We start from the raw sequence: 26,911 nt of genomic DNA, 5'->3' as shown, positions 1-26,911 counted from the left end.
CTCTCCTCCTTACCCCCGCTCTCTCTCTGTTCCTTGCGGAGTTGAAGAGTTGAATCATGGGTCAGCAGTTCTTTGCGCAGAGAGAGACAGACTAGATTTCCAGATGGTGAAGTCACCATCTATCTCTGCTAGATACACCCAAACTCACTCGCAGCATGCGTGCGCACACACACACACACACACACACACACACACACACACACACACAGAGTAACATTTACATAGAGTAAATGCCTGTAATTGCACAAACAAGAAACAACACACTGCTGCCATCTAACTGTACCTGAGCTGCTTCCTCTGACGTACGGAGCCAGTGTATAAAACAAATTGAGACATGTCATTGCTGTAATTGGTTCCAGGGGAAGAGCATGATGGGAAGAAAAGCGCTGAGTGGACACTTCCGTTAAAAGGGGGAAAACCCACTTTAACTGTGATACTTTAAAGCAGTCTGTGTATGTGTGTGTGTTTGTGTATACCAGTGGCAGTTTGCCAGCGTCTTTGGCCTGCTGAACATCCATTTGTCTTGAATAGGAAGCACACAGGCGCAGGAAAATACAAATGTGTCCCGAAATCAAGACATCGTGTTCAAGACGGAGGACTCGTTTTAGAGAGTTTCAGTTAATAATGCAGAGGACTAAATGTTTGACAATGACACATCTGTCCCAGTGGCTTTGTAGTTTGTGCCTCCGTCTCAGTCCATTTCTTTTTCAGTGTGTTTGTTTTCCAAATGTGATAGAAATCATTTTGGGTTCTGCAGATGGTTGTTTAAAACAACTTCCCTGCAAAGTGAACGTTACTGAGAATGCTGTCTGGTACTATCTGTGCTGGACTGTATCCGTGTTTGTTGGTTGCCATGGCCACAAGACAGCTGGCAGAACCAGGAGCATCATTCAGAGAGAGATAAGCTTAAATAGGCCTACAGTTTCCGATCAGAAGCAGTGGCAGTGCTCAAGGACAACACACACACACACGCACAAAGTATGTATGAGAGGAAGATACTGAAACAGGAACTGAGAGAAGGCAAAGGTCAGAAAACACACAAAACAATAATGTGGTTCTTTTCAGTTTGGCTACAAACTTTCCCAGTCCATACAGACTTCTCTAAAGCAACAACATGCTCTCTTCTCATCAGACGGAGCACTTCTTAAACCTAAGGGTTAGCCAGCTGTTTATTAATGGGTTTGGACAGTGCTAGCTTGTTGACAAGTTAATGCTACCCTGTGAAACAGACTTTAGGGGCATTTCCATCCATCTGTTTTAGTGTGCATTTTAATTTGCGCGTGAATAAACCTGAGTGGAGACGGCAAGAAATTCAAATCACATGTTTTAGGAGGAGGTGGAAAAGTATGTGTATTGATAAAATGTAAATGCAACTAAGTGCAATCGAAAACAGACTGAACAAAAAATACTAACGTATTATCATGACTCACTGTCACTGCATACTGCAACCTCTCTGCGTCTTCTCCGAATGGCTTTTAACAGCCTGTTACTGGAACTTTTCTAAGAGAACAGAACTGTAATATTAGTTATTAAAAACTCTCTGTTTCCATTTTCCAGTGTGCTCTCTGTTATCATACATCCATTATTTTCCTTCATTTCAGGTCTGACTGGTGCTTTTTTGATTTCGTCACCTGCAGTTGCACCTGACTGGAAAATAGATGCCACCTACTGAACCAACTCCCAGCATTTGCATAACAATTGTGGATGGAAAAGCACATAAATTCGCATTTCCCTCTGCTGATTTTCTGAAAATTGAGTTAAAATTTGCACGACATTTAACCCATTTCCAGCCCAGTATCCAAAGTAAGAATATTAAAAGTTGGACGATTTCTCAGTGCATCACTTATGTCCACTATCAGCTTTCAGTGGCAGTGCAGGGAGATGTGAGCCCTGTATTTACTGGTGACACAGAAAGTATGGGTGTGGAGGTCAAAGTTCACGTTCCATCATAGTCCATCAGTTCATTATCTTCACTGTAACCATGATTATTCCCTAACCTTAACCAAGCCATGGTTGACATGAGTAGATAATGTTGAAATAAATTATCTCTGTTTGCGGTCAATGTCCTTTCTAGCATGAAAGTCAAAAGCTTTGGTCTGACATGCATTAAATTTGCAGTTCATCTATTGGCCACTAGGTGATGATGTCAGCAAAACTCAGTCAAATTTTAACTGAATGTCCAGAAGTTCGGCACAAAATGCAAATTAAAGCATCTTTCCATCCACAATATAAATATTAGGAGGTGGATGCATCGAGATAAACAGTTGATGTAGTCCGTCAAAGCCTGGTCTCACTCCGGAGTCCTCCGGCACTTGGATAGTGACTTGTGGCGTCAGGAACCAGCAGAAAAAGGCATCCTTTAACGTTGGCATGATACACGGCCGGTTGCCTTTACAGTTTAATGGCACCCTGCAGCGTTAGGGGGAAACGCAGTGGGACAAGGACGAATGTTAATGCAGCAAAAGTCTGAGTGGAGCAGGCAGGAGGGGTGGTGGATGGATCCAGCAAACACAGGCTTTAACCTGAGAGAGCGGTGTTCGCGTCCCGTAAGATTCTAAAGCCAAACCCTGTTCCATGTGTGTTTGTTGTTGAAGGAAAAAAAAACGTCAATTTGCAGTGTTGTACCAACGTAGTGCATTTATTTTGAAAGAGACTGTATGTAAACGTTAAATTTCCTGTGAAAACGGAAGTGTATTTTGAAAGAAGACAATGCATGTAACAGGCAGAACTTGACACGGTGTCCCAGAACATCAGCAAATAAATTGAAATGATAAATATGGTGCTATGTCTTCAGTCGGGTGCCAGTAAACCTTAGCAGAGGAAAAAAGACAGTGACATGATGTAATTAAAGTAGCACTAGTCAAACCTCAAACGGATAAGAATAATGGGGAAAACATGATGTAAATATGACAATTATGTTTGTTTCATGTATTAATTAAAGGAGGGTTACAGTCTCCTCATCACTTGTTTTTGACTGCTCCCATTTTTTCCCAGTGGACCTGGAGGTTTGGTGGACGTTACATTCACATGCTTCATCATGATTTATTTACTAAGTCTGTTTCAGTGTGTTAGTTGCATGTTGTTTTTAGCACTGCAATAATACTTCCACCTTGGCTAAACATAAAAGCTTTTTAGCAATATTTCAACTTTTAGGTGCAAATTCAAAATGTGCCTAAAATGGCTGGATGTAAATGCACTGTACTGAAGTCTCTCTTTGCACCAGTTTTAAAGTTAGTACATTTTACCACAAGCGTCTTGGGCCTCAAAACTAATTTCACTTCTGATGTTTGTCTTGTGTATTTAAAAAATGGTTGTTTAATGAGGAGATTAAAAAACTCAAAGTAAAGTATGCTTGTGGATGTGATGGCCTTGATTGACAGGTATCTCAGCTTATCACAGACAGCCGTGGCGGCTGCCAGTTGCTCCAGCTCAGCTCCACTCAGCCAACTCCTCCCTTGCCCCCATTTGGATATTTTGACTGGAACTAAAAATGTCCCTGGACGTTAGAAATATTACCTCACTGTTTGTCTGTCTGAGGAGCTGACTCTTCTCATGTTAAGTACAGACTGCTGTGTCACAGTAACCTTCATTTAGAAACAAATGGCCTGTCAATTATATACAAAACATTTCAAAATGTACACACAGCACAGCAGTCCATCAGGCAGGCTGGGTCTTGTTTGTCTGGACATTATTTATCAGGGACATTACATGTTAATTTATATCAACGTGGTGTGAATGAAACAGGCTAAGCCAAAGAGCTCATTGTCATCTGACGTCTCTGAGCAGACTGATGTTGAAGCATCATTCATAACTCTTGTTTAATGAAGAATGTGGTGAGTCATTTAACCTGTGTGATGTGGAAAAACATCTGGTGGCATTCATAGCTTGAAACAGCCAATGATATTTTACTAAACTAAATTTAAAATTAATTTTTAGTTACTTTCAAACAGAAGAAAAAGCTCACACAGACATTCTGAATTTTGAGAAAACCATTTGGACAGTGTCGGAAGTGTTGCAGTGTGAAGATGCTTCATCATGGTTGTCCTCCTCTCTCATATTCTCCTCCTCTGTGTCTTTAGGCCATCTTAAGTTATGTCTGCAGGGTCGTGAACAAGGTCTCCAGCTTGTTTCTTGTGGGTCAGCCCTCACTGTAACATGATGGAGGTGGTACTGCAAGAAATGCTGAAGGAGGACAGCAGGAGTGCCTCAGACAAAACAAAGAAGAGTTAAAGAGTTGCTCTCTTTAATGACTGAAAGTGACAGGTTAAATCAGCTTAAGAAACAAAATGATATTATTATATATGTATTTAGTAATTAAATAATGATCAGTCATTCTTATTATTTATAGAATTACCAAATTAGTTTGTCAGGCACATCATTTGATCATTAGTGGTGCAAGTTACTTATTTTAATTATAGATCTATTTATTTTTAAAACAAAAAAAAAAAAAGCATTTTCATTTTTGGTATCAGTGGCTGTTATTTTTAAGGTGAACTGGAGGTTAAATTTTTGCATTTAATTCAGCGCTTCAACACTGGTGGTAAAATATGATATTTGCATTAAATGAGCCGTTATCCTCCTTTCAACCAGGCAGCCGCTCCGAGCAACACACACACACAAAGAGAGAGAGAGAGAGAGAGAAAACAGACTTTTCAACGGGATTTTTTTGGACATTTATCATCGTAAGTAATAATGAATAATGACCAGAGAGCGCACGGAATTAAAGGGAAAATTGGTTTGGAGCTGTAATAGCCTAATAATAATAATGACAATAATAATTATAATAATAGATAATTTCGTTTATAATAATTTATAGTGTTAATATATATAAATAAATGTGCTGTCAATAAAAAGAATAGGCTATATATTTATTTAATTAACAAACAATGCCGCTTCACCGCTTCCTTTAAAATATGCCCGAGGTTTTTACAGGCCCTAATAAATCACTTTTTGTAAACGAATAATGCTCACTGGTATTTTTTAAAGGCAAATCACTAATACCAAATTTTAATCAGAAAAAATAAAAATGTAGATAAATGAATAAAAAAGGAAGGAAAAAAATAAGCGCAGGCCTCAAAGCCTAAATCCGCAAGATTTATCGTCATGCGGGCCGCTCACCTGCGACCGACAATTAATCTGACAATATTTTGAATCTGAGACCGTTAGCCTACCTTTTTTTCTAAACATCAAATAATACAGTTAAAATAAAACAACAATTAAACAGTCAAATGCAGCGGACAAGTTTGAGCCTGAGCACACTGCAGTTATTTTCCAGAGGGAGGCTGATGGATTTAATTTCATTGTCCTTCCCTTCACCAGTATTCCTGCGCGGGGCCTCGTGCTCACATCTGTGACTCCGTGCAGGTGAATTTCAGGGTTTACTCTTACAGGGTGGTTTCGAGACTGTCGGATTTTTTCGATTGCAAATGTCTTAAATTTGCTGATGTGATCGTTCTTCATTTAAAATGATGAGTCTGTGTTTGTGTGTGTGTGTGTGTGTGTGTGTGTGTGAGACCCCAAAAATCCAGCGAGGTGAAAAATATCACACACAGCAGTAAGGGGAGATTTATAGCTCTCTAACCTTTGGAAACAACAGAGCAGGTCATGGGTTTTTTTCAACAAGCTGGGAGAAATTTAATGATGATTTTTTTTCCATATTGCCCAAAATATAAAAATTATTAAGGATTTTTATTTTTGTTTCAGTCACTGAGCTGAGGTCAACTGGGATTCATTTTCCTACAATTTTGTGTGTGTGTTTGTGTGTGTTTGTGTGTGCACTGTTCTGCATACAGTAAATGAATGAAGTCAGAGGGCTCCTGTCCTTCATCACCTTCTGACTCCACCTCCTACCCTCCTCAGACACACACACACACATACACACAGGCTGGGAGTGTGGAGGGAAAAGAGGGCTACTCCTCCTCACTCCTCCACTCCTCTTTCTCCATTCACTGAGAAAGCTCTGAGCAGAAGCCTCTCTCCTCCTTGAATGGACTCCATCTCTCTGAGCCAAACACTCTTTTGCTGCTGCTGCTGTGGGGGGACACAGTGAAGATCACAGCTGATTGCCGTGTTTCATTTGTTTTTTATTTTTTCTCCTCATGCTGCTGCTGCTGCCAAGAAAAGTTGACTGCTGCAACTTTGCTCTGTCGCCATGAGCTTTTGTCGGACTTAAGGAGTTTCCAGATCAGCCGTGTGGTGTCGTAAACAGCTGATGGGCAAGAGCCGAAGCAGAGACGACTTGAAAGAAAAGAAGCTGTGAGAGAAGTACTCCATAGAGTCTCAGATATTTAGAGGGTGGTGGCTGATTTGGGTTTGGGTCAGCCTGACACACAGACAGGGAAGCAGACAGGTTGACAGATCAAATTTAAAAATAGCCTACCTTTGTCCTAGTGTATTCCCCTGGACCACAATGGGTTCAGACGTACGTGACCTGAACTCCCTGCTGCCCCCGCTCCCGGCGGGCCCCAGCCCTGGATGTCCGGCCCTGCCCGTCAGCACGGCCCCTCAGTGGGCTCCCGTCCTGGACTTCCACACCGCCGCCTCCCCATACTCCTCCCTGACAGCCCCCCACACCTCCCTGGGGCCCCACTCCTTCATCAAGCAGGAGCCCAGCTGGGGGGCCACCAGCGACCCCCACCACCATGACACAGACCCTCACTGCGGCCTCAGCGCCTTCACCGTCCACTTCTCTGGGCAGTTTACGGGTACCGGGGCCTGCAGGTACGGGGCATTCGGGGCACCCCCACCTCCGCCAGCACCTCCGAGTCAACCGCCGTCTGTGACCGCCCCACACCACCACCAGCCCACCAGCAGGATGTTCAGCAACCCAACGTACTTGACCAACTGCATGGACACACAGCAGGCAGCCCGTAACCAGACAGGTAGGGCTGTGTGTGTGTGTGTGTGTGTGTGTGTGTGTGTGCGCGTTAGTCTGTCAATCACAAAGTGTAATCACTTATTTTGGAATCACTTTTCTTTCCAGAAGTTTTAAAGGAAGCTGATGAAATATGCCAGAAGTTTTGTCTCATCTGCACAGTTTCCTCCTGTTGCTCTTCTCCACACACACGTCCCTTTCTAAAAGCTTCACTCTCTGAGCCACATGTGTTGACAACAACTTTTCCACAACAAGCAAATGAAATTAAATGGGAAAGCAGGATGAGTCCTAATTAAACGTAACTCTATCAGTAAGTGCTGAGATGCAGCGGATTCACGTTACCCGTCTTTTCATTTACAGAAGTTGACTCACATCAGTAGTATCATACCGGCTATGAAACATTATCTGACATCTTTAAACTGGTAGACGTTCATCCTAATTTCTCACTACATTACTGAGTCTGTGATAAACAAGGACATAACTGTTAAAACCTCATAAAGGTTGTTGAGAAATCCCATTAAGAAGCACAGGGACCGTTGTCCGGCTGTAGGGAAGTGATCCAGTTTATACACTCACAGAAAACACATGGTCCTTGTTTGTGTCCTAGACAGCAGTTTAAATCCAAGCATCACTCACAAAGATGTCACTTTAGTGTTCAGGTATTAATGTTTCAGCCAAAGATGGGTGCTGCATGTGAAAATGGCTCACCATAGAGCCAGATCACAACTGACCCACTTTGTTTTAGAGTCACTGTGATGCTATTCGGGTTCATAACTCCACTTTTTCCTTGAGGTTCTTTTCAGGAATTAAAATTTGGTACGTGACACATTCATGATCATTCACTCTTTGTCATTCATACAGTATATTTACCTTTGAAATTCATGCTTTGGCATTAAATATTCAAACAAGAGTTTTGGCAACATGGATTTGAGATATTTAATGCTCAGTATCCCAAAAGTGCACACCCACATAGATCTTTATATGAAACTCTTTTTTAATGATGGAGGGGAAAAGGTAATTCTGAACACACAGCAAGTCAAATATTTTCAAGAAACATTGTTGAAGTTGTTGAACGCCTAAAATCAGCCCCTACTAAGGCTTCTAACTACCCTAAAAATAACATTAGTGTCACTGAGCAACGGTATCTAAAAATGTGTCTGCTCATGGAATCCAAAGTTTTCCTAATAATTCCTCTCTTTTTTAATTATATTTACCGTGACTGATAAAAAAAAAAATACTTTGAATATATAAATAAATTGCTGAGGTGGTGTATGACACATAGGGAAATGATCTGTATTTTTTCTTTCCAGTTGTAATAAAAAGGAAAAAAATATACGGCCGCCGAGGCTTCGCCAAGATAATCCTAATTTGTCATTTTGGCTATTAGACTCAGGTATTTCTCACACTTTACAGTTTTCCACATTTGTATACCACAGTTGTATTTTAAGTCTAAAAATCCTTAATCCATATTTTGAAAAATATCTGCTGAAAAAAACTTGTTTCCGTAAAAAAAACAACACTCTCATAATCTTGTTTTTATTTCTTATCTCCTACTGAGCAGATGAAATTGTTTCAGACAAGTAGACACAAACTTTGTGTTGGACTGAAAATGACACTCTTTTATGAAATTAAATCGGATTAAATATTTTGCATTTATTTCTGTTCTTTTTTGTTGATTTAAATAATTGAGTTCAATTGAATTTAACTCTTTGCTCTGTTTAATTCATTATAAACGTCTGCAGCAGCACATAATACACTTAAGTCTTTGGATTTAACTTTTGTATTTAAAAAGTATTTTTTAGGCTACGGAGTCAAAGGAAGCATGGTACGAAAATGTGCCATAGGTCAATAATAGGCTTCAGGTAACATATTCTAACATATGATGCATACTTAATGTTAAGATCTTAACCTGCTGGATTTTTTCCTGCGGATCTCACCAAATCCCTGGTCTTTACCGTGCAGGATAATGAATCTGTTGGTGGTTTCCCAACAGATTAATTAGTAATAACATGCTTATCAAGCAGATAATTTAGGAATAACATTATAATCAAAGAGCTGAGCCGACCTCTAACCTGTTTTATCTGCTCCCCGCTGTGGCTGGACGAGCACAGACAAACAAACTAACTGCAGGACCTGGGTCACACAGCAGAGCTGATAGCACAGCAGGGTCACAGAGACTATCACTGAAAACGCCCTCCAGGAGGGACTCCATTTTTATATCAGAGCTGATTATTTATTCTGCGTAATATTCCTTAAACCTTTATTAGTTCACATTTCACCTTGGGCTTGTTGAAGAGAGGCCTGTGGGTGCAATTACAACTTGTTTTAGTCATTTACTGGAGGAAAGAAAGTTTCTGACATTCAGTTTTACAACAGATTTCCTTTGTTTCATGAGTTAAATAGCTTTTACAGGTCTGCAGCTTTTATCAGTTAACTGTTACAGTATCAGGGTATTAAAACCTCCAACATCAGGACCGCTCTCGTTAAAAGATAAAGCTTGAAATGGACCTGAAACATCGTCATCTAGTCTTTGACGCTGTGAATGACAGCTGGAGTCTACAGGGACGATATTCTTATAGGAACATAAATACCATGTCAGGATGAAAATAAAATAATAAGAGGGAATGCACGTCTTAAAGTCATGGATTTACACGAATGTAAATATTTAAATCTTCAGGTATTTAAAAAACATTGAAATTCAGTTAGTTTTTGACAAAAAAAAGACAAAAAGCTTTGGGGTATTTCCAGACTTTGGGTTTTCCAGTTGAATACAAATTGACTGCATTGCTTGTCACCTCGGTGTTGGACTTCAAGGCAACTAAAGTATCACCCTACACACACACACACACACACGCACACACACACAGTGGAGTCAGACAGGGGTGAGTGGAAGATAAATGGAGATGTTTAATGAGTTTTCTTCCTTCTCTCCTCTCACCCAATGATCCACTGACGAAAGTGAGTGAAAGTGCTGCATTTTAATTAATGAAGCATGTATGTGAGAGTGAGAGATAGTGTGTGTGTGTGTGTGTGTGTGTGTGTGTGTGTGTGTGTGTGTGTCCGTGCATGTGGGTGATTTATGGGAGTGTGTGGTGCCCTTTAGGTCAGTCTAAGTCATGAGTCAGGTCTGGTCCAGGATGTCAGGCACAGATCTAGTCTCCTCTGAGAGCAAGTGTGTGTGTGTGTGTGTGTGTGTGTGTGTGTGTGTGTGTGTGTGTGTGTAGAGGGCCACATATCTATGAACCCTGGTATCACATTGTTTATTAATAAAACCAAATTAAAGATTTTTTTTCACTTAAGAAGAGACTGATGTCAGTCACATCATCTCACTTGAGTGTCCATAGTTTTGCTTTAACAATTTCAAAGCAAAAATCCCCTAAATGTATAAGTGTGTATAAATTAACTACAGTATCCAGAAATTGCATTACACCAGCGGCAATGACTACATATATTTATTATTTTTTTGCAAAATTAGGGAACCACCATCTGATTTAACATAAAATGAGAAGGGGTAAAATATAATATTTTTAAAGGCTGTCAGGTAAATTATATCCTTTTATAGTTTGATTATTTTGTGTTGATGAGTCATTCAAGTTGGCTCCAAAACATTTGTGGAAACAATTCTTCACATTCTGCCTGTTAAAGCATTTTGTTTGTCCATAGTCTTAAATCATTAATAAGGATTTACTCCATAATCTGTAGCTGTCAGAGAAGAGGAGTGAAGGAATTTCTTAGGTCTAAATTGTTGCACATTCCTCAGTCTGTGAAGCAGCACCAAACTTTATCATGACTCTTTCATCTGATTAAAATCTCACATTTTCTGCTCTGCTCAGCAGCACTTATTGTACTGTAAAATATATTCATATATTTTTTCTCGGGTTTTTGTGGTAACTTGACCTGTTTAAAAAACTGGATCGTTTATTAAAAAATGAGCAGAAAAAATGGTTCAAAGCAAATAATTACAGTGTTAAAAAAAACAGGTAGCACACCATTTACAAGATTATAGGTACAAAACCCTAGTGTCATGTCAATGTAGCCGATGATCTAATTAGACAACGAAGACATTAAGAACCAGGGATCTCCATCAGAGACCACGCGTGATGGATTTTATTTACGAGTCAGCGTCCTACACTTTTGAATATTTTGTGACTGTGTGTGTTGTTCGTTTCTGTGTTGCAGGCTACAGCACGGTTGCATTCGATGGAGCCGGTAATTATGGTCACACTCCCACACACCACAGCTCCCAGTTCTCCAACCATTCCTTCAAACATGAAGACGCTTTAACTCAGCAAAGCACCATGGGTAAGTGTGTTTATGTGTTTGAGTGCCAAACTTACTGTTCTTTGTTTTGTTTGTTTTCAGGAACAAATTTTTTGCTCCTCTACAGTAAATTTAAAATGTACAAGCCATCCTGCAACCTGGGGAACAGATAGAAAGGTTATAATGACTTCACTTTCTGCCTCTGAGTTCGGATAATTACTCTACCTAAACAAATCTTTGCATATATAGAAACACAATATCGAGCAACAATTTGGTTTCTGTTGGTTTCTGAGGAAGTAAACTTTATTTTGATTTAAAGTTCACAGTTGATAGGAATGGGTACTGTTAATATTAAAAATCAAGATCTAATCTACAATGTAATATATTCAAATACGTGATTTAAATTTAGTTTACACACACTGTGTCATGTAACCTAAATTCCACATGAATTCGGCTGGCTGCTCTGCTAAGCCAGTTAGCTTTTTGTTCTCTATCATGATTGCATTAACCACTGCCTCATCAGTGATGTGAAATAATACACTGAAATTTAAAGGTTTATTGCAATGATCATTTTTCAATTATGGATCAATGCTAGGGAAAATATAGCAATGATTAGCATTTAGCTTGTGATTTTCTCACCAGCTTGCCTTCTCTTAAAGTAGCTCTCTTTCTTTAGCTGTCAAGTTAGTTGTTTCTGCAGTTCAGGGCAGCAGCTGTTTCTTTGTAGTTACTGCAGATTTCACAGAATGTACACATTTCTATGGCATAATCATTTTTGAAACCGTGAAAAAGATGTCAGAATATCACATTCAGATCAGTTTTAACTTATGTGCTGCATTTTGCCTTAAAGAGCAGTTCTGTTGCGTTTTAAGTGTCTCCTCTCTCCAACTGTCACATAACTTGTAACAAGTCTTACAAACGGTCCTGACTGCAGCAGCTTTTAAATTCTCCCTGCACTGAACAGGAAAAGACTTTGTAGCCTGGTCTCGCTCCCATGGACTCAAAAAAACGTCACACAGGCAGTGGCCCTCAGCATCTGATACAGATGCAAGATGCACCCTTTAGCATCTGTAGGAGAGCAAGATACACACGCTTTCAACCATCTCCAGTGTAAACCTATCTGCGTCATTGTTAGATGGTCAGAGCAATGGATGTAGTATAAAAAGTGCAAAAGTCCACTTAGAATGGGTGGGTGTGGAGGCGGATGGGTCCAAAAACCACAGGACTTAGACCTGGAGACTGGTGTTTGCGTCCCATATGAAACTAAAAGGCAACATTGAGTTAATTTGTCACGTCAGTCGTTAGCCACCCATTAGTCAGTCATTAGTCATGTGATAGGTTAGTTAGTGAGTTCTTAGTGACATGAGTAAGTCAGCCTATGTGACGAATGTCAACTCTTTCCTAAGCCAGGCATCCACTAGACGAGAATCAGGCTGCTTTCAACCAGATTCCTCCTGCCGAAAATCGTCAGCAAAGCTCCAATGTTTTTGTCAGTTGTGGAAAACCTTTTGCCAGATTTTCCTGTGGTGTGCGGTATATTAACAGTGCTTTTTAAAATCCCTCATCTGCTAGGAAGTGCACCCTGGCTGCACTGATTTCAAGTCACAAGTATTAAACATGTTCAGTATTTAGGATCTAATATTCTGATGTGTGGGGGGGTGCGCAAGGATCGCCGGCAGCCTTGCAGGTCTGAGAGAGTTTTAATGCAACATCACATGGGATCAAGTCAGAATTTACTCACCTCTAGCTCACACAGTAACATGTCCAGTCCATGTTTCCAGCGACTCCTTGACTGTATCCATATTTGTACATTTTTTTATTCGTTAATTTTCTGTAAAAAGTGGTGCAAATCTAGCAGTCAGTTCTTCCTGCCTGTCATCCATTATGTTAAGTAACATTTGACCAGTTTTGAGAGTCTGGTTGTCTGTGAATACAACCTGGTGTGCTGTTTTCGGCAAATCGTTGCTCTCCGTGCACTATAAAAACAGAACTGTTAAATTTAGTTTTCATGATGTCATGTGTTGGGTCTTTCATATTTGCAACATAAGTCAATGTTTGAAAAATCTTTGACTGTGTGCCAGGCTTAAACCTAACCACCAACCCCCTGTATCGAGATACAACACATTCAACTGCCCCCGACGTCACTATAATGACCTTTGCCGAAGTGTTAGAGTATGACAAGTCGGGATGAGGTCACGTTGGACTTTGAAACATTCCAGAATAATTTGAGTGTTTACTCTTATATTTCAGTTGTCGCTTTTCTTTAAACAACGACAGTGCACCAGACTCTTTTTCTATAGGAGCGTAAGTCGACCTCTGTGTATTTAAAACCACTGTGTGAGTGCACACACAGCTGCGTCTGCATGGCAGCTCCATGGCCCTCACCTAGGGAGTGTCTTGTCCCTTATTCTGACATCTCCGCAGTGACCTCGCCTGTCGGAGGTATAAATCAGCCACATCCTGACTCACAAACTCCCTCGTCTCCCCCTCTCATCCCCTCTTTCATCCGCCCACCTTTCCCTTTAATCCCTCCTCGGCACATGTTATTGGTAAACATTTAGATGTGTTTGTTTTATGAAGTTGTAAATGGTTGTAAATTTCTGACGATTTTTACGGCAAAGATAACTGGAAGAATCGGAGCTGAGAGGGATTTTGGAATGTAGAGAGGTGTCGAGGGAGCCATTCACTACACTGCTGGGGAAGCTCAGAGAGAGAAACACGGAGCGAAGGCTCTTTATTTGTAGGAAAAACTGACGAAAAATTGAGAGAAATAGGAGAGGGCAACAGAGGGCAGAGTTTAAAAAGAGACCAGATAAGAAGTAAGTTGCACAACAAGTCCTCTGAGTGAGTCATTGATGAGTGTACCTTCATCTTCAGCCTTATGGGTGCATACTGAGGTCCAAATGCATTCGCACATATTATAAACTATGTCTGTGTGTGTCCATGCACTGCAGCCGAGCAGCAGTATCCTGTACCTCCTCCTGTCTATGGATGCCACACACCTTCAGACACCTGTACGGGCAGCCAGGCGCTGCTGCTGAGGAACCCTTACAACAGGTAACACACACACATTTACACACACTCTAGGTACTGTACATGCACCGCACACATGCTCTCTATAAAATCTATTTTTATAGGAAACAAACAGCAACAACTGAAGCTGGAAATGTTTCAGAAACCATTGTTGATTGTTCAGTCAGCAGTAACTCAGTGAAAGGTAGCAGGATGCGGACATGAACAGGATGTTCACCTTCAGGACAGGTCTGTCTGCCCTGGATGTTTCCTTACTGTTTCTTTTTTTTTTATTCTTCTTCCTCTGGGCGCTTTTCAACTGTTTCACTTGTTTTTATGCTAACTCCATAAGAGTTAGTATAAATGAGTATGTATCTTCATGCATAGATTGGTAGATGATTTACAGATACCTATAAAAGCCACGGTGCCACTGACGGAGGTAAACTAACCGTGTCGGGAATTTCTGAAGGAACGTGGTTTGATTTATTGTTTGGAAAATATTTTTTAAAATCTCATAATCAAGGTGTTCTGCTTGTCATAGACAGAACTATGTGGGACAGTTATTTTACTCCTTTCATTCAACACTGGTCTTTCCTCTGACATGATGTTTACTAATATTTTTTCCAGCACAGCCGATGGGCCAGGAAAATTTTGCCTTTTGTTTTATAGTTTTGATCTTATAAACTCCGCCAGTCATCAACCTGGAGAGGATCAGGCCTTTGGTTGTGTGTGTGTGAGTGAGTGAATGTGTTTCCATCTGTCCACAGCTAATCTCGCAAACTACCAGGCCAATCAACCTGATATTTTATGTGCGCGTTCATGACTGTATGCTCCAGGGGCAAGTTTTCCAGACTTAAGCTCAGGTAAAAACAGCAAGCCTACCTTTGTCTGGTCTCATTTTGAACCTGAGGATCTGCAGATTAATTTCATACCCAATGTGTTATGATCCACTGAAGTTAGACGCGTTATGGGATGAATTAGTCCCCGATTTTGTCATCTTCATTGCCATCTTGACTGCAAGGAAGCCTGGAGGGACAGTTTTATTGAGGAAGTTTCGTTTTCGTTTCGTCCTTCATAACACACCAGAAGTGTTTCGGAAGCAGATCGTTTTCCGTGCCCGATTTTGTAGCTCTTAAGACTGTGTTGATTTGGTAATTTTCCTTGATATTTGTGCCTCTCCCATACTGTAAGTAAGTAAGAATGCTACACAGACAAATGCTATGTTTTTATGCTATGTCTGTTTTAAATGTATGTATTGTTGTTAATTCCTAATTAAGTTCTGTAGCCTACAGACAGAGTTAAAACCGTTGAAAGTCCAGTTATGAATAAAATGGATCAAAGATTTCAGGTCCTATTTTTGTTATATAAATATTTCATCCCCATAATTATACTGTATTTATATCCCACAAACAATGCCTGTTAGCCTGCATGCTATGCCATGCCCCATCGAAAACAGACAAGGCTTGTATTTTTATCAGCTTGTGGGACACCTCTAGGACGTGGTGCGAAGTGTTAACTGGAATTACAAGAATTGTCTAGAATGGCTGCCATCAGCCAGGGCAGTTAATACCACTGTAAGACAGTCCTTGATCATCTGTTGTGATACTTTACAGGGATACCTACAGTGCATTATCAGATCATTTATCATGTTAATTAATTCCGATTGTTGCAGCTCTCAAAATTAAATCTCAAACATTTTCTAGCCTAAATAAGAACGATTTCTTTTAGGCTGTATATGTTGTTTTTTTGTTGTTTTTTTTACTGATGTTTTAGATACTTGTATAAGAGCCGCAGTTACGGTATGTGACATAAAGCCATTCTTCAAAAAACTATCTGTAATCTACTGCAGTAGATGAATGACTGGATCACTACATTTCATAAATGTTTTCACTCATCAAACTGCTGTCGCCTGAGAGAAATCAAAGCCACAACCAACGCTTTTTAAAATTTACCATGCATTGATTCTGCTGATGGCTTGCTCTCTTCTTGTCCTTAATGTGAAGTGTGAAGAGGCTTTTAAATGTATTTGTCTTGCTTGGTCAGTGTTATTTGCAACATTATATTGTAGGTCTTTTTCACCGCAGGCATTTTGACTTGTTATAGTAGCAAAAGCACAGGTGTTACTCACAGACTGTAAATAAAGATGGGCGACGCATCTCCACTCGCTCCCACTGTACAAAAATGAAGCTAAAATATCTTGGATATGGCTGCTGCCATCTTGCGCTGGTGATGTCATCTGGAGCCAGAATGTGTGCAGCTGCGATCTCCGCTGTGTCAGGTTCCCACCCATACATCCGTCCGACCAATCATGAGCAGCGCCATTGATCGTGAGCACAGAGTTTCGCTCACACAGATGTCAATCATGATTTCAAACCTACTATACTGCAGCTAGCCACCAGGGGGCGATTGAGATGTTTTGGCTTCACTTTTGGGGAGCTCTCATGTCATCCATCTTTATATATAGTCTATGATGTTACTATTGACATTTAGGGCCAGGACACATGTCGCACCTTTCACCACCTGTAAAGAGCGAGGTCAGGGGTCACAGGGTGCTACTTTGTGCCAGCTTTCAAGGGCGTGGAGGCAGTTTGCGCCTGACGTTGCTCAGCGATCATGACCAGTAGTATATCATAGCCTGCTTACCAGAAATCCCAAGTTCAGAGCTGAATTCCTTCCATGTGTTCCAAGTGTGTATCAGGTCCTCCATATTTATCATCAACTGCTGGCTGTGATTGGTTGTTTCTTGTCACATGACATGCGATGCACGCTGCTGCATTCCAAAAGTCTTACATTGTTTATCTCAGAGCACAGCTGTTGTGCTCTGAAAAATAAGAGCTTGGGAATCCTTGCAAGCCACCACGATGTTGCTCTTGCTTTTGAGTGCCACTTCCACGCATCTATATGGACAGCAATGGATTTGAGAGCGTAACAAACATAGCATGTGTACAGACCCTTACAGTGGCTTTGTTTTATTCAAGTGACCCAGTGAGCCATGACAGTGTTACAGTGAGCCAGCATGCACACCAACACCAGGACCCTGAAACTGAAGCAGTTGAATGGAACCCAGCCATCACTTATCTTATGATTCACACCTGTGCTTTTCAAACTGTGACAAAATGTCTTCCATGAAAAGCCTGTAAGATATTAAGGAAATGCAGACCACCGCTGAAGTTTTTCAACCACCAAAAGTTTATTCTGATTCAATGTCAATTTCTATTCCTTCAGTCAGGTATTAACATAGAAACACACTTACCTCATATACCAAATATTAAATAAATAAATAATAAATAAATAAAACCTTTACACACACAGATGCCTGAATTTTGAGTACTTAAAAAACTCCACATAATCTTGCCTAACCAAAACCGTTCATCTCAGCCACTTCACCTCCGGCCACACCCTGCCTTAACCTTTTATTCCTCCCTACTGCTCCCACACACACCATGACCAAAAGCACATTTTTAAGAAAACATTTAACATCTTGACTATTTTGCCAAGTAGTACTCACATTCTTATTGAAAATACTTTAAATCATATTAGTAGGAAAACAAGGCGGGATACTAACCTTACTGCCAAATATTCAGCTGAGATAACATTTAATGCTCAACGAGCTTGTTAATGTGCACATATTTGCCATAATGATGACTATTTCACTCACAAGGAGGAAACTGCAGTAAAAAGGTTTTTAGAAGCTTCTTCAAAATGTAATTAAGATAACATATAGAGAGACACACCTCCTCACTGTATGCTCTCTAAACTGTTCGCTTGTTGTAATGTTCTTAAATATAAAATTCTTCACATGAAACTGACACACTGTATTCCAACGATGGCTGAACAGGAGGAATCCTCTGTAAATACCACAACAGGGAGTGCTACGGTTTCAGTGTGTGTGTGTGTGTGCGCGCGCGCGTGTGTGTGTGTATGTGTGTCAGAGAGAGAGAGAGAAAGAGAGACAGACAGAGAGATGTGGGTTGGACGTAGACAATCCTAAAAGTCTGAGAGTCTTCTTTGTAATAAACATAACTGTAACTGCTCAGCACACACACACACACACAAACACACCCACACACACACACACACTCACACACACACACACACACACACTCACTCACATGGCTGGGAAGTCTCATATGAGTTGAGTCGGTTGTCTAATCTTGCAGCCTGGTACCAACAGGACTGTATTTACTCTGCAGGCCGTCAGCTTGGCTCGCTGGAAAAACATGAAATGAAAACACGAGGTCTTATTAATACACACACACACACACACACACACACAGAGCACCTACAACACTACAGAAACTGACAAATTCATCACATGAGAGAAGGTTTTTAAAAGATGCAGTTTCAAAGTCCTTGAACTTTATGAAGGTGTAAAAATAGACGATAGACAATTCATCTATTTGAAACAATAGTTTGGGTTTTACTTGTAGAGGTTTTGAGATTTCTGTCTCCGGCACATTACAGTGGAGGCAAATGGAATACTGTCTCCTCTGTCCCATCATCCTAAAATGAAACAGTTGTCATTGGAAAAACTTTGTACCACAGAAAGAGTCTCATATGAACACTAATGAAAAGACTAATCCAAAATAATGGGGACATTGTTTCTGATAGTGATATGTTGCTTTTGACGCTTTTAATGTCATTCTTTGCTACACTAGGGGCATGGCTGTAGGGATGGTTAAGGTAGGAAAGCCACTGGAAGAAGGACCTTGAGCAGATATTCATGGTTCCCAGATAATGAATCCTAATGATGCTGACTTTTCACTAAGAGCCGCCATGAGGTTGATAGTTATGCTTTCAGTAAAATGTCTTGACAACCTTGATCACCATGAACTTTGGTTGAAACCTTGTGAACCACTGCAACATAACTAGTTTTTAAGTTTTTAAACCTTGACTTAGGCCCTGATCACACAGAAAGTGTTTTAGCAGCTGGAGGCACCTTTGTAATTGTTTTTAATAGGAATGAAGCTTTTTTTTCACAGTTTTTGCGTTGCGATGCGCCTTGCGTTTCTGTGCTCTGGGCACCTGGTGTTTTTGCCACAGTGCTCTGAGCTCCTTGAGTTGAAAACCCTTTAACTCAAAGTGGAAGAACACCCCACGTGATCTCTTTTTTTGTCATCTTTTTTCCCATTGTCCAGTAGGATGATTTGAGAGGTGGCAAGTCTTCTGTGATGGTCACAACAGCAAGTTTGCAGTTGGCAAACAATGGAGGAAAAACGGGTGGTAGTGGTTGCCTGATACCCAGAGCTATATGGCCAGACGATAGACAGCAGATTGTCAAACTGTCCCCAGAGTCATCCTAAAATATGCCTGGAAATGGCCATCATTGAGGTGAAGCTCCTCGACCAACTGGTGGTACTCTCCGTGATCCGCCCTCTCTTTTAGGGTCTCATACTCACACAGATCTCCGTTTCCCTGTGTCCAATACGCTATTTGCTGACAGGATGTCACCCTCAACTAAAGCTACAGCAAGTACCCTCTGCCTGAACATTTTAGGAGCTAGCTACTAATTACTGTGAAATAAATACATAAACGGTAGATTGATTACATTGGAAGGTTAGAATAAGGAGGTGAGTCAGTGGTTGCCTGGCAACAATAAAAAGAAAGCATGAACTTTGGTTAAAAAAAAATTTAACTAGTGGCATTCAATTAAAAAAAGGCAGTGTGGCGCACCTCCATTTTGCAACCTGTAAAACGCTTTCTGTGTGATCGGGGCCAAAGTCATTTTGGAATTCGCCATCTTGTTTTTTTAGAGCCATAAGTGACCATATTTGGATGGTTTGGATTGGAGAGGCTGAAGCTGAGGCAGACACCTCAGCACAATGGTGCGGCTACACCTCTCTGTCCTGCAACACCCGAAAGCATACCCTGCTTTATTGTCCATGTTACTCTAAACAGGACCATTATTGACAAAATCAGCATCATGCTGTCATAAAGAAGACTTGAGATTAGTGATTGAAACCAAAAACTCATTGGAAAATGTTTACTTAAGTAAATAATCAAGTGAGAAGTAGACTTTGGTCACCAGTGTAGTCACCCCCATTCATTTTCATTTGTCCAATATTCTATGACCAAATACGTACCTGCTAAACTAAAGACACCCCTGTTGGCCTCAGCTGTAATTTGTAAAACTTTGTACTTCTCAATAAGCAAAACTTTGCATGCTAAACTAAGCTGGTGAACATTGTAAACATTAAACCTGATTAACATCAGCATGTTAGCATTGTCACTGTATGTTAGCATGCTGACTTCGCAAATTTCCATTGACCTCCAATGAACTGGGGCAGGGACAGCCATTTGAAAGGCTGATATTCCTAAAGTTGAGTTTAATTTTTTTTGTATTTTGGTCTATGTACCTTTAGAAGTGGTATTCCCCTATCGCACTTCTCATATACTTCATGCTCAGGACATGATATCTTTTGTCCATAGAAATAGAATGAGAGTAGTACAGACATTGAACTGTTTGCCGTGGTCATTTGGCTGGTTCAAGAGAAAATGGCAGTTGCTGTTAGTTGTTTTGGTAAAAGCACATCAGTGGGGCCTCAACGTACATCACACTCACTAGTTTGATTGCAATGTTGTCTGTTTTTTTTTGTCACACAGTAAAAGGCAGTCAGAGGAGATGGTCAGAGTTAACAAGTTGGTAATATTACAGTATCATTTAATTAATAGAATTTCATGACTAGCCAATAGAAATATGAAGCAGATAAATTGAATTGAAATCTTGAATTCCTCTCTAGCAGTAAGGCGACAGGGATAGTACACTAGCCCACTACAATGGTCACAGTTCTTTGCAATGGCTGCTGTTCTGACCATCCTGCTATGCTGATTTGAATGGCAATGCCCATTTACTCTCATTCTATTTCTATGGTTTTCTTCATTAGATTTTCTGTTGATAATGTTTTCATAGTTGCGCTCTTTGTGGTCTTTCTGCGGCAGGCTTCCTGTTAACCAGAGGGGTTTCCAGGAGAGGCCTGCTGTAACACACATTGGCAGAAATGTAGGACAGAGAGCTCTGGATGTTGGCTGAATCAGTGATGGGTTCCATCAGTCAGCAATAGAGACAAAAAGCATACACGTATTTATTTGAAAATGTCGAATGTTTACTTTAAATCTTGTGCTCAGCCTCCATTCCGACAATAATTGAGCAGAAATACCATGTGTGCTCTGCTGGCTGCGTGCCCCTGCTGTACAGTAGAATAATAGCTGCGTAATGAGCAGGGTACCAGGCACCACATCTACCCCGAGCAGACTGCTGCGAGCCTGCAGGTGGTGTGATAGAGGGGCTGTGGGGTGAGAGCTATAAATCCACTCAGTATGTATGTGTGTGTGTGTGTGTGTGTGTGTGTGTGTGTGTTTAATCATATGGCAGGTCTGAATAATGATTGTGGAGTCTGCTGTGTTTAATGAAAGGTGCCGTTATGAGAGAATTTAGCTTTCCTGGTGTCTGTCTGAGACACATTTTTTAACTTCAGCTCCACCTGGGTGTGTGTGTGTGTGTGTGTGTGTGTGTGTGTGTGTGTGTGTGTGTGTGTGTGTGCATGATGGTATTTCTCATTAGAGTACTTCTATTGAAGACAACAAAAGGCAACACAGCCACGCAAATGGATACAAACACTCAACCCTGCTAAATGACGCTCCACTGCACAGCTCATGAGCTTTTCTTCTACGTCTGTCTTCCCTCCACAGCGGAGAAAATGTTTATCAAATGACCTCTCAGTTGGAGTGTGTGGCGTGGAACCCTGTCAGTACACTGGCATCCACCATAAAGAGGTAGGAACATTGTTCTCTTTAAATAGCAGCAGTCAGTGACGTTTCTGTTGAATAAGACAATGGGAAACATCAAGAGTAGGTTTGATACAAGTGAGTTTGAACAGGCTGATCTTTTTGGACCAGCAACTATTAGTTTGGTACATGACATCATTCACTGTTGATCCAAACCATGTTTCTGTAGAGTGTAGATAACTTGGTTTTGTTCAGCAGATAAATGAAAGAAATAAACAATGAAAGTGTAACTTCACTTTTTTAAAACCTGTCCACAGTGATTAGCAGCTTCATTAGTGATGAAAAATGAGAGTTTGTTTTATTAGTTATGAATCTGAATAGATTATGAATGTGGCCAGTGTTCATTGCATCTGACAATATAAGAGTTCAAAAGGTAAAAGTGTGTTCAGGCAAAAGAATAAGCAATTTTTAGGGTTGGAAGTAATTGCGAATAAAGTGAATGCAAGCTCATGCAAGTGGATCAAATTGACACAGCTGTGGTGAGCAGTGTGATACAGAAGCGCATTGCATTCACTGGATAAAAAAAAAAATAGACACCATATCGTAATTACGAGATAAGATAAAGAAAAAGAAAAAGTTCTTGTCGCCTGTAAATCCTCGCTAATCAGTGGGCAGTGATGGAGCTATCGCAGTTAATCTGCTATTACTACCTTCTCCCTAGTGATGTGCTGGATGTCGCTCTCTTTCTGCAGGAGCAGTTGAACCAACATGGGATACTTCATGGAAATGCATCCAAGCTGGTTTGGTAGTGACTCAGAGAACTTGCACATGCTAAAAATCCCAGGAGTACAGCTAGGGCAACGGAACAGTCTAGTTGTAAAGAAACCAAGTTGTTGATTTACCCATAGACATGAATTTACCTCTTCGTAAGATAAGATAAGATATAAGATAAGATACGAAAACTTTATTAATCCCACACTTGGGAAATTCACATGTCACAGCAGCTCAAAGCACAGACAGAAAAGGGAGGATGACAATGTAGCTAGAAAATTAAAGATTAAAAAATATAAAATGTGTATATAGTATATGTAGATATATAAATATAGGCTATGCATATATATATATATATATATATATATATATATATACACAGTATATATATATATATACATATATAAAAGCCTTAGTAAAAGTAAGGCACTAAATTGAATTACTGTACACACACACACACACACACACAAGACTACAATATATACACAGTATAATAAAGATATGGGATATAGTCAAGATGGCACCGCCCAAGTGGCAGCTGGTTACAGTAGCTCCGACCCCTCTTCGTGGATGTGCAGTATGTGGTTCTGAGTGAAGCAGTGGCCAATGTGGCACTTTTCCTGATCTCGTAATTACGAGATATGGTGTCTAATTTTTTTTTTATCCAATGCAATGTGCTTCTGTAGTGTGATGCCTCAACCTGAGTGAATAAAACCGTGATTATAGTGTAATGAATTCATCTTAACTACTAGGCAACCAGGATACTACAGCCACTTTGTTTTAAGATAATCTGTCATGAACCAAGGTGTCATTTAGAGGGACATGTTTTTGACATGTAACTGTCAGTGGTGTTACACAAAAGATCAAATGATCTTCTGGGGACCATGAAACCAGCAAATCTGGTTTGCAATTCACCAAATCACCAAAATAAATGTTGGCATTGAGCATTTCTGCAAACCATGGATGTGTTACATTTGTATGTTACTAAGCAGCGGATTTAGTTCCTTTACATTTCAATGATCCCATGGTTAACGTGCAGTTAGGCTTAGGCACAAAAACACTTTAGGGTTGGGAAAATGTTTTGGTTTAAAATACCTGCTTTAGGTCACGATCTTGGCAAGAAACGCAGCGATGTCTAGATAAAAGACAACCGCTTTTCATGACACCATCTCTGTAGGAAATGCAGCAATGTCTCAGTAAAAAAACGACCACTTTTTCGTGGCACTATGCCTGGTGGAAACACAGGGATGGGTTGCTAAAAAAAAACACCCATGTTTGGTGCCTAAAAAGCCATTGGAAATACAGCAATGACTTGCTAAAAAACAACCACTATTGTTGTTTGTTGGTGTCAAACTGTTGTCTGCAGCTTTGCTGGCATCTCAGTAGCTGACATGCCAACCATCCCCTCCACCTCCCGATAACTAAGTCAACTCATATACTACGTCACCTTAGAAACCTTGATGAAACGTACATGAAATGTACAAATGTAACATATCCATGGTTTCACTGTAGCGTCAGCATCTCCTGTTCACACAGAGTTAAAAACATTCAGCAGTATGCACTGTACTTTATGTCATGATGACCTGCATAGCTGCACGCTGGTCAGCATCTGTGTCGGCTCACAAATACCTTTCTACCCTGAGCCAACAGGCATTCATCATAGTTAACAGATGAATGAGTTTGTGTGTGCGTATGTGACTGAAAGAGACGTATATGTGCACAAAGGGGTGGTAGCAAGAAGGAATGTCTGTGAAGAAGTGAGTGTGTGCTTGTGTACAAGTGGTGTGTGAGGTTCATTAAATCGGATATCAGAGCCTGATTGGTCTTAAGGACTATTTTTAAATGAGTGACAGGAGAGACCATTGTGTTTTCTTTGGTTGACAGGTCTCAGAAGAGGGTTATATCATTGTGTTTCAGTGGCCTTGCTCAGAAATGACTGTGTCTCTCTCTGTGACTCTTTGTGCTCAGTGTCAGTGGGGGGGGGCAGGAGAAGGGAGGGGAGGTGTGAGGGAGTAGTAAGGATGAGGAGGAAGAGAAAGAGAAGGGAGTCAGTAGAGGACAGGGAGATAAAGAAGGACGGGGCGAGGGGCAGGCAGTGAGGAAGAGGAAGTGTAGGGGAGTTGAGCTCAGAGAGGAAGAGCAGATAGGCCCGTTCCCAATGTTCACGCGAAATACTGAAACACTGAACCACACGTCACCTGCTGAAGAGGAGTATCTGTGCACAGTAAAGCCTGAGACTACATGTTTCATATGTTTTCAACAAATACTTTTGTTCTTGTAACTCTGTATTTGTCCCACACAGTGAGTTATGGGTAAGATAGATATCATATTATATTCTTATTCATTAGATTCATAGATTCTCTTCCTGGGTTACTTTCCTGATAGCCTTATTGTAGCAGTGTGGACTTTGCTGCTGGGCCACACTCACATTAATTTTTGAAACTTTTTCTTAGTTAATACAGCAGGTTAGATGAGGGTTAACTCCTCAGCACCGCCACCTCCCACCTTCACTAATCAAATTAATGAAGTTGGAGTTAAAGGTGTTTCAGTCGAGAGTCCGAGATCCATGACTAAGGTGCCCCAACGTGTACATTACCTGCAACTACCAACTGAAATGCCAAAAAATTTAAATGGATGAACATAAGTAAAGGAGCATTTACTTTGATTAACACCGTGTCGACCGCTGACGTAGTCTCAATGCTTCTCCTCCTGTCCTTGGAAATGGCGAGGCAGACAAAGAGCACCTTATGTCCACTGGACCATATACTGAACGTTCTCACTGCAGCAGCAGCACAGGATGCAAACTCCCATCCTCCTCGTTTGGTTAGACAGACTGAAATATGACACATTTCATAGACAAGAGCTTTCTGTTTCTCTGTATGTTATCATTAGAAGATACGAGAGGCAACACCGGCAGCTGTGTCACACAGAGCAGGTTTTGTTCTGCTCTTGAAGTATTAAAGCTGTTTGTGTCATTACTGTAAGCGTGTCTGTAAATGATGAAATGTCAAGTCTAATTGATCAATTATCTGAATAACAGGCAACTATTGTTTTTGTCGAAACAAATTTGATAATTATTTAATAAGCTATTCTAAAGTTTAGATGAATTAGATTAATCAATTATTAATTTTCAAGTCTAAATGACAAATATTCCCTGGTTTCAGCTTCTCAAAGATGAGTTTTTACTGCTTTTCTCTGTTTTATATAATTGTAAATTTAATATCTTTCAATCATGGATGTATGTATAGGACTATACAGTGTAGGAGATGGGGCTCTGTTCATTTCTATAAAAGTTACTCAGTGGCGCATGAAGCCAAAAATAGTTTGACTTCCCAGGTACAAAATGACCCGCATCTTCCTCATGGTGTACCTCAGGAAGCAGGCGCACTAAAGACTTCCCGATGCCAAGCCACTAACTTTCGGTTTAGCCCTAACTGAATGGGGATAAATGGGTTAATGGGCTAAACTGTTTGGATTTAGTTCAAAGCCTGGTGCTGTTCCTGGGGGCTTGCTTTGAAAATATCAGTATAGTATATACATATATATATATATAGTATATATATATAGTGTTTATTATGTCCACCAAGTTAGATTGATGACCTTAAAGGGAAATTTCGGGTTATTTCAACCTGTCTCCTATCGTCCTAAATNAAAAAAAAAAAAAAAAAAAAAAGTCATAGGTAGCAGTAATGATAAAGCTTTTCAGAAAATGAAATAGATGCGGCCAAATCAAAACTCTTTCAGGCTTTGCTAGCATGCTATCATGCACACAGTGACAAACTAACAGCAGGTATAGTGTTTATTATGTCCACCAAGTTAGATTGATGACCTTAAAGGGAAATTTCGGGTTATTTCAACCTGTCTCCTATCGTCCTAAATTTGTTTCAAGTGACTAGTGACATAAAAATAATACTTAGCATGTTAGCCGTTAGCCTAGATACAGCCGGGGCGCATAGTAGCATCAGATCTGTTAAAACATAAGTGAACGGGCAATCTTCAAGTGCAAAGTTAGTCCACTAAACAAGCTATTTCTCCACAAAGACCGCCTCATATCGTTAGGATAAATGTCAGAGAACATATAGAAAACGACATGTAAACGTGTTGTCTTACCTTACCAGTGTGGTGCCATGTTTGTTTACCATTTAGCTCTGCTTTCCAAAGCACGGCCGAAATATTGCGAGAACAAGCAGCGATCTCATACTGTGCCTGAAATCTCGCGAGAACAAGCAGCAACAGCTGGAAGGCAGAACCAGACAGTAGCCTGAAAAG

General features: G+C 40.5%; 1 protein-coding gene across 2 annotated transcripts in view; it reads left to right on the top strand.

Moving 5' to 3' along the window:
- The first annotated feature begins 5,955 nt into the window (after positions 1-5,955).
- The window catches only part of wt1a (WT1 transcription factor a), a 30,584-nt gene continuing 9,628 nt past the window's right edge, over positions 5,956-26,911 (top strand). For both annotated transcript variants that reach the window (XM_050073948.1, XM_050073946.1), the window contains exons 1-3: positions 5,956-6,881; positions 11,054-11,176; positions 14,089-14,191. In XM_050073948.1, coding sequence (XP_049929905.1) covers positions 6,410-6,881; positions 11,054-11,176; positions 14,089-14,191 — 698 coding nt within the window. In that variant the 5' untranslated portion in view covers positions 5,956-6,409. The remainder of the gene's footprint in view (positions 6,882-11,053; positions 11,177-14,088; positions 14,192-26,911) is intronic.

This window comes from Epinephelus moara, chromosome 20, assembly GCF_006386435.1.
Source record: "Epinephelus moara isolate mb chromosome 20, YSFRI_EMoa_1.0, whole genome shotgun sequence".
Lineage (NCBI taxonomy): Eukaryota > Metazoa > Chordata > Actinopteri > Perciformes > Serranidae > Epinephelus > Epinephelus moara.
This window is presented reverse-complemented; position numbering and strand designations above follow the sequence as displayed.